Genomic DNA, 14,379 nt, shown 5'->3' on the forward strand with positions numbered 1-14,379 from the left:
GAACAACTGCTTTAATTATCAAGAAGAGACCAAGGTACAGGATGTAAGACACACACAAGTACAAAAGATGGGAGTGATAAATATCAATTTCAGGATAATTGGGAGAGAGGGAAGCAGAGGTACACAAGGGGGCCTCAATTATACTGGTTTTGTTTTGAAAAATTAACTAAAATTTAGAAGACAGTCACTGTCAGCTCAGATTTTTAAAAATCAAATAATTATTGAGTAACATCAGTGAGTTACTTAACTAAATTCTGACAAAAAAGATTGTATATTTATAATAAAGTAAAGAAGGATTAATTTTAAGAGTAGGGAAAGTATTCAATCTTCTCTTAACTTGTGAACACTAACATTTTCTGTTTATTGGCTTTTTATCCACTCTTTGCAGGTTGCCCTCAGGGGTCAGTTACACTCATATTTTCTTTTCTCTATAAAGCCTTTACCTGTGAGAACTCATCCATTAACTCTACGCTTAAGATGTATAGATGTGTATAAGATGTGTATAAATGTGTATAAGATGAATCTTCAATCTCAGACACATTTGGTGACAAAAGGCTAATAGCCTGAAGAGATCATAAAAGCATTTTTAAAAATGAAAAAAAAGAATAAAGATCACGAATAAAAATTTCACAGAATTCAAATTGCTTACTAATAACTAAAAACATGCAATTTAAAATAACATTACTAGCTATCAAACTACCAAATATCTTTTTTCTTTTAAGGTAACATTCCATTCTGTTGAGCATAGAGAGAAACAAGCACATTTAAAAATTCATATAGCCTTTTAGAAGGCAAATTACCACGATATATGGAGAGCATAAATAAGGGTCCATTTTTTAACTTAGTAATTCTAACCTAGATATTTTTCCTAGAGTATAAAATGAGGATAAATTAGCTCTACATGAAAACATGTTGTTCCTATAATGTTTATTGCAGCAAAAACAAACAACCTAAAATCCCAATCTGAGCAGGTTTTAATACTGGTAATTCTAACACTAATATTACATAGCTAACAAAAGTATTTTGGAAAAAAATAATCACATAGAAAAAAGCATTTGTGTCACAATCACAACTGGAAACTATCAGCGTTAAACAAAAAAGCGAAAATGCATAAATTATCATCCCAATTAGGTCATAAGTGATTAAAAGTGCTTATCTCTTACTATGTTGTTAATGAAATAAGGGATTCTTATTTTATATTTTCTTATATTTTTCTCTATTTTTCAGATTTCCTATTAGCATGGATTAATTGGCAAAAACAAAAAATCCTACTTATAACATTCATCAGGTGTAAGGAAAACTTGTCATCTCTATTATAAAACCTATTTCTCCTTCTAACCTCCCTGTATATTAAATAACACCAAATCTCTACATTAAAATAGCTTCCATTTTGGATTAATATTTGATCCTGTTCTCATTAATCCAGATGCGTCATGTACTTTTATTTTAAATGAAAATGTAGAAATAATCTTGAACATTATTCTTTAGGCCTATGTTGCTACATATTAGAAAATCTGTTCTGTGGCATTCTCTTGCTGATCTGTAAACTCTGGATATGCACATGAGTTTACAGACATATATCTAAAAAGTTTTAAAGTCCAAATCATTGCAGACAGACTACTGCTTGAAAAGGGTCAGATAAAGCAGCTAAATTCTAGGAAACAAACAGACTTTCAGATTTTTTGTAGTTGTTATTAAAGACTTGGGTTTAGATTACCACTCTGCCACGTACTAATCTTAATAATGTCTGACCTTGCCTAACTCAATTTTTTTAAGCCTCAGTTTCTTTATCTATAAAACATGGATATCTTCTTATTGGACTATTTTGTTATTTAAGTAAAGTTCCTCTGAAAATAACCTGTAAAGCATTATTACTTGCTTAACTGACACAAGGATAAAACATTTAATAACTATAAAAGATCCAAACAACTGCACTTTAAAAACTACATTTATTTTTTAAAATTTGTTCTCAGTTGACTTTTAGTTACTGTCAAACACAACATACTGCCAATATTCTTGCATTTGCACATATTTATTTATTTATATCCACATATATTAGGCTTATAATTTTTCTGGTGAAATTATAATGTACTTGATGGTTTAAAAAAACCATCTACTTCTCCACTGAAATTAACTTATAAATTTCTCTTTTAGTTAAAGAAAGTGGGGAAGGAGGAAGAAACAGTGGGGTAGAAAGAGTTCTAGGGTCTTAGGTTTGTGCACATTTTGTGAGCAGAGGCACCGACCGACCAGCTTTTGTTTCAGACCATCTTTTCAATAATTTTTGTAGAGAATATCTTCTCTGGGGACAAAAGTCGAGTCAGTTTTCTTGTAGACAGGGTTTCTCAAGCTCAAGGTCCCTTAGCTACGATGCTCAGGATTCACCTGGGCTGTTCCATGTCACTCCATGAGATATGAATGTCAAAGGGAACTAACCTGAAGTTCATGCTGCCTACTGACCCAGGATGCTGCCTCCTGCCAGCATCCACGAAACTGAAGTAGGTTAACTTGTTAGCTTACTAACTGGGTAATATCAGACCTGTCAAAGTTCTTAACAAGAAAGCCTATAAAATCTAGAAATGTGCCAGTTTCCATGTTTTACTGCTTTTTCTATCAAAATATCTCAACAGAGACATCATAAAAGAAACCAGTAACAGCTGCTGTCTCTAAGGAGAGGAACCAAGGATCTGGAGTAAGAAGAAAATGTAGCCTTTACTGCCAGGCAGAATATTAAGCACTTTACATGAAATACATCTTGTCTCTCCATACATAGAGTATTTATGGAATATTAGATAACAATGATACATCCCACTTTCAGAAGTGTTAGAATGCAGAAAATTAGAACGTGGGATGTATCATGGGTTAACATATAATTATGATATATGCAACATTTATTTTTTACCATAATACATATCCTTGTGTCCCTGCTCTGTACTGTTAATGTATATTTACTATAATATATAGTCTTGCTTACTGTTTGAATTTTTTGCCATTATATGTATTACATTTGAACTTTTAAAAACAAATGAAGGGCCAGGTGCAGTGGCTCATGCCTTTAATCCCAGCACTTTGGGAGGCCAAGGCAAGTAAGTGTATCACTTGAGGTCAGGAGTTCAAGACCAGCCTGGCCAACATGGTGAAACTGCATCTCTACCAAAAAATACAAAAATTAGCTGGGTGTAGTGGCGCACACCTGTAGTCCCAGCTACTCAGGAGGCTGAGGTGAGAGAATTGCCTGAACCTGGCTGGTGAAGGTTGCAGTGAGCTGAGATGGCGCCACTGCACTCCAGTCTGGGTGACGGAGACCCTGTCTCAAAACAAAAACAAACAATAAAACCCAATGAAGTCTCTAGTTGTTTCCCTGTCTCAATATCACCACTATTTCAGACATTATTTCATGTCTGTGCATTACTATAAGTCTTCTAGCTGATCCCTTTGTCAATCCAAAACATCCTGTCTAATGTCACCAATCTAAAAAATACCATCCTTCTGATGTTGAGTGTGGTGTGTAAGACAACCAACACCAAACATGTTCAAGTGTCAATTTCATCATTTCTAAAAAACACATTTTCAACATTCTAACACCTCTGAAAGTAGGATGTATCACTGTTATCCACTGTATTCCATAAATACCCCATTTATGGAGAGACAATACAGCAAAATGGCTAAAAGCTCAACTCCAGAGCTTGTTTCCTCATTTGTAGAAACAGAAAAATAACAGCATATACTTCATACGGTTCTTGAGAGCATTAAAAGACATACTTCAGGCCAGGCACAGTGGTTCAAGCCTGTAATTCCATCACTTTAGGAGGCTGAGGCACACGCATCATCTGAGGCCAGGAGTTCAAGATCAACCTGGACAACATGATGAAACTCCATCTCTACAAAAAATATCAGAATTAGCTGGGCATAGTTGCGCATGCCTGTAATCCCAGCTACCTGGGAGGCTAGCTCATGCCATAGTACTCCAGCCTGGGCAACAGAGCAAGACTCTGTCTCAAAAAAAAAAAAAAAGATGTAAAGTGTTTAATATTCTGCCTGGCAGATGGGAAGCACTATATTACTATTAGCTATCATGAGCTATTATTATTAGAAGTACTATGTGTCAGGCATTAAGCTTTTTACACATTATTTAATCTTACAACTTTCCTGCAAGGTGGGCATTATTTCCAGAAATTTAAGCAAGTTATGAAAACGTTTCAAGGTTAGGTTACATCACTAATTATTGGCAGAGTTATGTTAGATCCTAGGGCCACATGACTATAAAGGCCATGTATTAGCCACCCAACTATGTGATGACATTAAAGCTTTAGAAGAACACAGTAGTAGGTCTAAGAAACCAAGGGGTTTAAGGAAGAAAATCAGGCATCCATATACAGTGAGGCACATGAAAAAATGAAAAGTCCTGCCTCCTTGGCTTACAATGCTCCTGTTAAGAAAGAAAGATGCAAGTTAGTTATTTAATCTTTTTTTTAAATCCTTGCCACCCTTCTATTCCTGGAAAAAAAAAAAAAAACCTGAATGTGTACATACTAACCTAACATTTGACCAACTTAATTTCAAAGTCTGAAGTCATCTCTTCAAAGTTGTATAAGAAGGGCTGAGATAATGTTTATAAAATAAAAGAAGCTGGCCAGGTGCAGTGGCTCACACCTGTAATCCCAAACTTTGGAAGGCCAAGCCTGGTAGATCACTTGAACCTAGGAGTTTAAAATCAACCTGCGCAACATGGTGGAATCTCTTGCTTCTACAAAAAACACAAAAATTAGCTACAAAAAATACAAAAATTAGCTGTAGTCCCAGCTACTTGAGAGTTTGAGGTGGGAGCATCACTTGAGCCCAAGAGGTTGAGGCTGCAGTGAGCCATGATCATGCTACAGCATCCAAGCGTGGGTGACAGAGTGAGACCCTGTATCAAAAAATAAGTAAACAAACAATAAAGAAGCAAACTAAATAGTGAAGATAAACTGATAAATCTTAGCCCTCAGTTTTTTTCAAGTGGCACAAATTGTTACTCATCCCTATCAAGTTACAGGTGGCCTGAAAATGGCTTTGAACATTGTTTTTTGGTGTGTTTAAAGAATATCACCTATTTTACATTCATTGTAAAGTCTATGTCAGACACTTTCAATAAAGGAATAAAATACTAAAAGTTCTAATTAACACTTTATACTACTTACTGGGCCATTTGAATTGTTTCACTTTGAAATAAAGAGGCATTCCAGGGCTAGGCTTAGAACTGAAAAAAACTACTTAGCTCAGCTGGAATGATTCAAAGAATAAGCTGAGTTCCCATCTATCCCCTTCTTTGACTACAGTCTAGTCTTATCTCTAGAATCTAGTTTCTCATTAGACTCTGAAATGTCTACACCTCAAAAAATTCCAATTGAGTCCAACTGAAAATCCAAGTAACTTCCTTTTTTAAGCAAGAAAAGCATGCAACCAAGTAAATCTTTTAAATAAACAAGATCATAACCTAATATACAGGTCAAAATTAACAGTGGGTTTGAATTCTAGCTTATTATTTTTTCAGTGTTTCAGAAGAAACAGAGAAAGATTTAAGCAGGCAAAAACAGTGGCTGCCTTTTCGTTGGATTCAAGTAACCCTGAATACCTTTGTGTTAAGCTCTTCTACATACCTTTTTTCATTGATTCCTAAAAAAATCTGTAGTCATCATTTCCATTTTACATTTAGAAAAACTCAGGCTCAAAGACAGTAACTTGGCCAGGCATGGTGGCTCACGCCTATAATCCCAGCACTTTGGGAGGCCGAGGTGGGTGCATCACTTGAGGTTGGATTTTGAGACCAGCCTGACCAACATGGAGAAACCCCATCTCTACTAAAAACACAAAATTAGCCAGGCGTGGTGGTGGCGCATGTCTGTAATTGCAGCTACTTGGGAGGCTGAGACAGGAGAATTGCTTGAACCCAGGAGGTGGAGATTGCAGTGAGCCGAGATTGCACCACTGCACTCCAGCCTGGGCAACTAGAGCGAAACTCCATCTCAAAAAAAAAAAGACAGTAACTTGCCCCATATCGCACAATTAGTGACAGAGTTGGATTCTGAGCCTAGGCTCTTTGAATCTAAGGACCCTGTGCTCTTTCTACCAGCCTTTCCCTTTTACTGTAATTGGCAATATCAATAGCTCAAAATGACAAAAATTAAAGTTTTATATACTCCCCAAGAAAAGGATTCCCTAATGGTCTTTTCATGGGCTCTATTCTTCTTCTGAATTTCTTCGGTTGTTCAAACAATACTACCATCCAGCTAAGCTCACCTTTTAGTTCTATCAGACATCTGGACATTAAAAGGACCCATCCAACCAGGAGAACATAATAACAGACTAGGAAGCTGTTAAGACAAAACTGACAGAATCAGTAATTTAATTAGTCTAAAAGAAAAGACTAAGGTCAGGCAATTCAAAACCCCTTTTTCCCCCCTTTATTAGCAGCCAACTAAGGAAAGGAATATACCTTATAGATGATCCCTAATATTTACAGATTAAATCCACCAAAATGTGTATTTGCCTGTTCAAGAGTCACAGGGCACATGTGAAACATCTCCGGTGAGTCCAAAGTGGTCTGAAGTCTCTCCGTGCTTTCCTCTCTCACTGTTCGCAATACCTGCTGACTTGTTACCTACTGCCTCCCCCATTGCTAGCTCAAGCAAAAAACCTGAAACCTCAAAAAGTCAGGGTCTATAATACATTCATTCAGAGTAGGTATTTTTACATTTTAAAAAATCCTTGAGGCCAGACACAGTGGCTCACGCCTGTAATCCCAGCACTTTGGGAGGCTGAGACAGGTGGACCACCTGAGGTCAGGAGTTTGAGATCAGCCTGACAAACATGGTAAAACCCTGTCTCTACTAAAAATACAAAAATTAGCCAGACACAGTGGCATGTGCCTGTTATCCCAGCTAACTGGGAGGCTAAGGCAGAAGAATCACTTGAACCTGGGAGGCAGACGTTTCAGTGAGCCAAGATCACACCACTGAACTCCGGCCTAGGCGACAGAATGAGACTCTGTCTCAAATTTAAAAAAAAAACTCCTTGAAAAAACAACATTAACAAAGTTGATGCTGGGTTAATAGTTGTGAAATCTATTTCAAGGATAATTATAAATAAAAATGCTTACTCTATGTCAGATTCCAGGCTATAAACTTTACAAATCTAAACTATAATTCATTTATTTTTCTCAACAAGCCTACCAAATAGGTATTATTATCTTGTTTTACAGGTGAGAAAAATTAAGGCTCAAAAAAGAGGGAAAAACTTTCCCTAGATTACACAGCTAAATAAATGAAATGCCACATATACATTTTCCTGACTTCTGTACATGCCTTAATCACGAAAATTTAAGTTTTGCTTTATTTTCAAATAGACATAGGAGGACTTTTACAAATATCCTCCAAATAAAGTTCCATCAGCAATTTAACTAAAAATGTTAATTCAGGTTAAAGAAATATAAGTAATTTTTCCCATACTATGAGAGAATTAACAAATGTGATTTGGCTAAATTTCATATTATAGAAAAGCTACACGAACAGCCCAGGTTATTATGGGCACTGTGCATTACAGATTAAGGTAACAATATTAATGATTCCAGCCATCTTGACCGTAAATTAAACATTCTTTACTTATCTAAAATCCAATATAGATACAAGCAACAACCAATTGTTCCAAAAGCAAAAATAATTTGTAGAAATGAAATGCCAAGTCCAGTGGACCTGGGTTCAGTCTCATCTCATGCATTTCACTGTTTTTGTATATGTAGCTAGCTATACCTACATTATCTCAACTTACACATTCCACTCATCCATCATGATCAAAGTTAACCTCCTTTTCTTACTCCTTTAAAGCCTTAGCTAAATCTCCATCTCTTTTCCCTAAAGAAAAGGAAATAATTTCCCTAGTCTGCTTATGCTGGCACACTTTTTTTTTTCAGACAGAATCTGGAGTGCAGTGGCACAATCTTGGCTCACTGCAACCTTCGCCTCCCAAGTTCAAGCCATTTTCTTGCCTCAGCCTCCCAAGTAGCTGGGACTACATACAGGCATGCGCCATCATGCCCTGCTAATTTTTTTATTCTTAGTAGAGACAGGGTTTCACCATGTTGGCCTGGATGGTCTCAATCTCTTGACCTTGTGATCCACCTGATTCAGCCTCCTAAAGTGCTGGGATTACAGGCGTGAGCCACTGTGCCTGGCCAGCACACTTTTTATTATTACAGTGCCTATTAAATCTTCACCATACATAGTGACTTCCCTTAGCAACTTTGATTGTTTGAGCAACTTCGGAAAGAGATTAACAAAACAGAACAAAACAGGACTTGCAAACAAACCCAGCCCTTATGACTGTCTGATCTTGGGCATTTATTTGTCCAGCAATCTTCATATATCTCACATATAATATGGGGTAACACCTAGTAAAATATCCCACACATAAAGCCACCTTCCTCCTAAGCAAAATATATGTAAACTGTCTTTAATGTTTTGTTAAATACATTTCCTACAACTGATTTATAACATGCTTCCTGAACTGATTCAAAAACTAGTGACAAGGTTTCCCACTGGAAAATCAGAATGACTTTCATTCAATAGGTTATGCAGCATGGTCAATGGACCATTTATTACTCAATGTACTGAGCACTAAGGTACTACACAGTGCCCAAAGAGAAGGGAAATTCAACTATTTATAACTTTGAAACAGAAACTGAGCTCACATCTCTAATAAAAAGATCCAAATCTGCAGTTTGCAACAGTGGCCTACTGAACCTCACTGAATAAAGTTTGCTCATTCTCTCTCCTTAGACTGCTAATTTATGGCTGTGGCAGGGAGAATAATGGTCTCCCAAATATATTCACATCCTAATCCTGGAAACCTGTGAATATTAGTTTACACAACAATTAAGGCTGCTAATCAGCCAACCTTAAAATGGGGAGATTATCCTGGATTATCTAGGTGGGCCCAATGTCATCAATCACAGGGCTCTTACAAAGTGGAAGAGGAAAGAGAGTCAAAGAAGGATATGTGATGAATGCCAAAAATAGAGTCAGAATGATGCGATGCAAGGACTAGACCTGCCTATGCTGGCTCTGGAGATGAAAGAAAGGGCCAAGAGCAGCCTCTAGGAACTGGAAAGACCAAGAAGAGAGTCACCTGTACAGCCTCCAAAAGGGAAGCTCCGCCTATACTTTCATTTTAGCCCACTGAGACCTGTGTCACTTTTAACCTACAGAACTGTAAGATTAAAAAAAGTGATGTTTTATGCCAGAAAGTTTGTGGAAATTTGTTATAGCAGGAATAAAAAACTAAATATTTTGGGGTGTTTTTCCTACATTAACTTTTTTAGAGTCCTTTGAGTCAAAATGGAGATACACTGGGACATTACAAAATCAAGTTTAAGAATCTCTGATGGAATGGGTAAAACATTTCATTCTACAGAACTGAAAAACTTGGAAGGAAAAGTGCCACCATACATGATGGCACACAGTCTACAAAAGTTAAAATTTGGAAGGAAAAGTGCCATCATATAAGATGGCATACTTCTATTACGGCTAAGCAGACACTGTCAGGCCAAACCACTGAATAATAACTATAAACTCTGGACAAAATTTTTTTTAAAAAACAAAAGCTTTTTGAAGGCACTGGGGAACAACCAAAACAGGGAGACACACAAGGGAAGTATACATTCATAAGAAGCTAATGGAGTTTTGATTTTTGTTTACATATTCTAGCCTGAAGGGAGGCCTCAGTGAGAGTTTGGAACAACAGACATGATAAAGTGGGAAATCCCAGAAACGGAAGAGCCATGAAGGGGGAGGGAGCCCTACATTCTGTATATAAATTCTATGGAAATCTCTGGCTGAACCCTGAACCATGTATGAACATGCTGCAGACTCCAAAGAGCCTAGCTAAAAGAACTGAACCAATATCTGCTGCCCACAAGGGATATGGATAGCAACAACAAAACACACTATTTGGAGGAAGGATCTAGAGCCTCTAAAATGTATCATTCACAAAATTCAGCATACAATCCAAAATTGTTCAACATATGGGAAACAAACAAAAAAGGCAAACATATTTTCAAGAAAAAAGAATCAACTAAGATTACCGGACAAAAATTTCAGGACAGCTATAATCATGCTTAAAGACATAAAGGAAAATATCCTCAATGAATGAACAAATACACAATACAGATGGTCCAGGACCTACAATGGCTTGTCCTGAAATTTCCGAACTTTACAACTGCATGAAAGTGATGACTATTCAGTATGTTCTTTGATCAAGTCCAGAAAACCCCACTGAAAATGGAAATTTACAACACTTTTTCAATTTACAATGGGTTTATCAGGATGTAATCGCATTGTAAGTTAAGCTGTAATTGAAAACGCCACCACAACCCTCTCACCTATGAAACTACAGTAGCAGCTTAGGAATGAGGCAGTGATAGTGGAAATGGTATCAACATTACAGAAAACCATGGGCAATTACTGAAGAAGAGAATAGACTTATTCTGATTATCTATTATTCCATAATCTATAATTTTTAGTCAATAATTACAATCACCTATGAGGTATTTATCCCACTTAACAGATAAGAAAAATGAGGTTCAAAGAGATTAAGACGGCTCAAGGTCACACAAACTAGTACTTAATTCGGGCCATATTTTAAGCAATGATGAACTGAAAAGCCACTTCAAGAGAATGGCAGCTCACAAAGCAGAAATTAGAATAGGCAATTTCTTTGAAAGTATAAATAATCTTTAAAGGCTTCTCATTTAGGAAAGGATTTTTCTCATACTTTTCTTGATACTTGCTAGGTTTAATGTGAAATCTCACTACCTGTAAAAGGTTAGAAGGGCCTGATTACATAAGTAATGGAACATCCTCACAATGTAACGCTATTAGCATTAAAACGACAGTATGAAATGTCTACTGACAAGGAAAACTGATCAAAATATATTACAAAAAAGCAGGCTACCAAACAGTATAAATATCTTCCAACTTTTTTGTAAAAAAAAAAAAAAAGCCACCTGTAAGTTCTGGTAAGTGTAGACATCAAAATGTTTCCAGGTTGACAAGACAATGGATGATTTTTATTTTTTGAGCGTATTCTATTTGCTAGTCTCAATATTGTTTTTCCTACAATGTATTATGTAATAAAAAACTTACTCATCAATTCAACAAATATTTATTGGGTACATACTGTACATCAGGTACTATTTGTTTACAAAAGTGGGGAGAGAGAGTTGCAGAAACATTAAACTTGATTAAAATGGTCCTCACTACTCAAGTTGTTCTTTTCATTGTTAAAACTGCTTTTTAATTTATACTTCTAGCCCCTTTGCCTCAAAAACAAAAGAAACAAAATCTACAAGTACTATTACTTCTATTCTTTCTACCATATCTGATCCTCTTCATCTTTCACCTAGCATTCTTCAAGAGCCTCTTAGCTACTTTGTCTCCCTGTTTCTGGGTCCAGATCAAACCCATTCCACCCTCAGTCCCATCCAGTGACCCACCCAAAACAGAAACCAGACCGTATTTCTCTACTCCTCTAAAACCTTTCACTGACTTCTGACTGCCTCTAAGATAAAGTCAAATTCTTTAGTATGGCATGCAAGGAGCTCCAATGTCCAGGCCCTGTCTCTCCCTTATTTCATTTGGGAACGTAACTTACCTCCAACAGTAAAGGTGGTTTCTCATACATACCAATCTTTTTCTTGCCAAGAAAGGTTTTAAGTTGTCCTTTCTCACCTAGAATACCCTCTGACCTCATGCCCAGTCTGTTAGTATTACCTTCAGGAAAAATCTTACGCACATTGAAACCACATTGGATGACCCAATTCATATCTCTAACACTACTTTTACATTGTCTCATATTTATCATAAAGTTCCTCTTACACGAGACTATCAATTCCAAAAGAACGGGAACTATCTAAGTCTTTTCCTTATCTGTAGTAATGAGGAAAAAGTAATACCAACCTCAAAAAGAGATGTGGAATGTAGATATTTAACTCAGTGCTTGGCATACAGAAAACAGTTATCAAATGACTATCATTATCCACACTGTCACCTGGAGCAGCAGTGCATGACCTACAGTAAGACTTCAAAAGTTTATTGAAAGACAACTCCGCAGAAGGGAAGATTCCCATTTTACAAATGAAAAAAAGGAGAAAGATTAACAAAAGCCACAAAAGCAGTTAAGCTACCATCCAAACTCGAGTCTAACTCTAAAGCCGTGAATTCATTCTCAACTAATACACACGTCTCCCTTTTTTGCTGAGAACTGACTTAACTTATTGTACTCCTAGAAAAGAAACAAAACTAAGGCTTCTTTCCAGTATTATGTGTGTAACAGGCCCTGCTGTTATAATCGACATTTCTGGAATCTGCATTTTAGATTAACGTAAAGGAGTGTTTCAACTTCTCTGCAATTCAGTTTCCTTGCCTGCGGATCTCAAAAGGACCACTTAACCTCTAAAATCCTGTGGTTCTTTAACTGGGTGCAATTATTTGTGGCGCTGTTCTTTCAGAGGCAGTTTGATACGATTTATTTACCCAGCACTTCCGATATGCAAAGTACAACTGCAGTAAATGAAACACTGGTCACCCTTTTCCAGCCCTAAGGAAGTTCTCCGTAAGCCTTCACCAAGTAAGCCAGAGCACTCCAGCATGCTGCAACCGGACAGCATCAAGGTGACTAGGCTTGCAATGTGAGGTGCCTCCTTCGGGACGTATGTCTTGGAAACTGATCTGGCCAGGGCAGGTCTAGATTCCGTGACAGTGAAAGAGCAAAAAAAAAAGAAAAAAAAAAAAATCACCATGCAGCCCCTCCTTTCTGTCCTCCTCGACCAAACTAGGAGTACACTTCCCAGTCTGGCAACCCTCCCTCGGGGCTCCTCACTCTCACGGTGGGGCTGCAGCGGCCTCCCCGAGAAGAGGGCGAAGGCCACAGTTTCTTTCCCGCCGCCTGCAGGCCCGTGCAGAACCCAGAGCTCTCCTGCGACCAAAACTAAGGGAGGCACGGAGGACAAGAGAAGGGCGGCGGCAGCGCTAGGCTCAACTCGAGCCTCCTTACCCACTGGGCGGTGAGGACAGCCGCCCGGGCCCGGAGCGCAGCGGAGAAGAACATGGCGGACCACGCTGTTCACCTTTCCCTGACCGCGCCAAGCGAGAATCCCGAGCGAGCCCGGGACGCACAACGTGCGCGCTTCCGAGCCCAGGCCCAGGCTTCCAGGGCGGCACGCCGCTCCCCACGCCAAGGGGCGGTGGCCTACGGGAGGGAACAAGGGCGCGCGGGGGCTGCTGGGGCCCAGTAGGCGGAGACTTCCCGGGAGCGGGGCGGGGACCAACCTGTGCTCTAAAAGGACGGTTTCCCACGGGCTGCTCCAGGGATCCTGGCCTTGAAAGGATGGGTCGGCGAGTGGCGCAGTGGGCTCCAGGGTAATGAAGCACCCGCCTGGATTTATAGGCTTATGGAGAGCCTTGTGAGGATTAGCCACCTCCTCTTGTATTGTTGTTGGTTAAAAATAAAGTCAGGTTACAACCCACAATAAATCTTACTCTACATATCATAGAAGTCAAGACACAGAGGGCTGCTATCCAGTGTACTAGCCATAGACACCAAATGTCTTGGTTCCCATTCTTTTGCATTAGAGATATGTGCGACATATTTAGGGGTGAAATGGTATGATGTCTGGAATTTGCTTGAGAATAGTGGGGAGTGGAAGGTGAAAAATGAAGCAAGTTGGCCGTAAGTATGGCTATAGAAGCTGCATGGTCCTTCTTATTTACTATTCTTGGTACTTTTGTACATATTAGATATTTTCCATAATGGAGCTGAAAAAAAAGCCACTTCCTTCTTGACGGTTGTTTGGTTCTCTCTGGAAATTCCAACAAATATTTATTCAGTAACAGCTCTAATGTACACAGTACTATTTCCTGGTGTGGAGAGTGTACCAGGCACTACCTCCCTCTTGATTTTTCACGTCACTGCCTTCTTTTCTGGAGTGTCACGTCCTGTACCCATCCCCTTCCTTTTGCCCATTTGCTTTGCTGTAATAAACTTGTGAATAATTTCTGGAACATTCACAGCAGCAGAGGGATTTAAAAAATTTATCCCTCATTAGTTTAAAAACTCAAAAATATTCCATTGCAACCCCTATGAATCATATTTCACAAATAATAGAATTCAAGACACGGAGTACTCCTGCCCAGTAAGCTAGAAATAGGTACCAAATGCCTTGGTTCACATTCCTTTGCTTTATGTTTTATGTTACTTTGCTTATCTTAAATCAGCTTCAGTATTCCCTTTAAAAGGGGAAGACAGTCTGGCCCTTAATGTAAATGTATGTTGTTATAAAGTTCCCTA

The 14,379-nt window shown here is 38.2% G+C and overlaps 1 protein-coding gene across 1 annotated transcript in view; it reads right to left on the reverse strand.

Annotated features, from left to right (window-relative positions):
• NDUFV2 (NADH:ubiquinone oxidoreductase core subunit V2) overlaps positions 1-13,187 on the reverse strand; it is a 31,409-nt gene extending 18,222 nt beyond the window's left edge. The window contains exon 1 of the mRNA XM_002757058.6: positions 13,087-13,187. Coding sequence (XP_002757104.1) covers positions 13,087-13,140 — 54 coding nt within the window. The 5' untranslated portion in view covers positions 13,141-13,187. The remainder of the gene's footprint in view (positions 1-13,086) is intronic.
• Positions 13,188-14,379: the final 1,192 nt, after the last annotated feature.

The sequence above is a fragment of the Callithrix jacchus genome, chromosome 13 (assembly GCF_049354715.1).
Source record: "Callithrix jacchus isolate 240 chromosome 13, calJac240_pri, whole genome shotgun sequence".
Taxonomy (NCBI): Eukaryota; Metazoa; Chordata; class Mammalia; order Primates; family Cebidae; genus Callithrix; species Callithrix jacchus.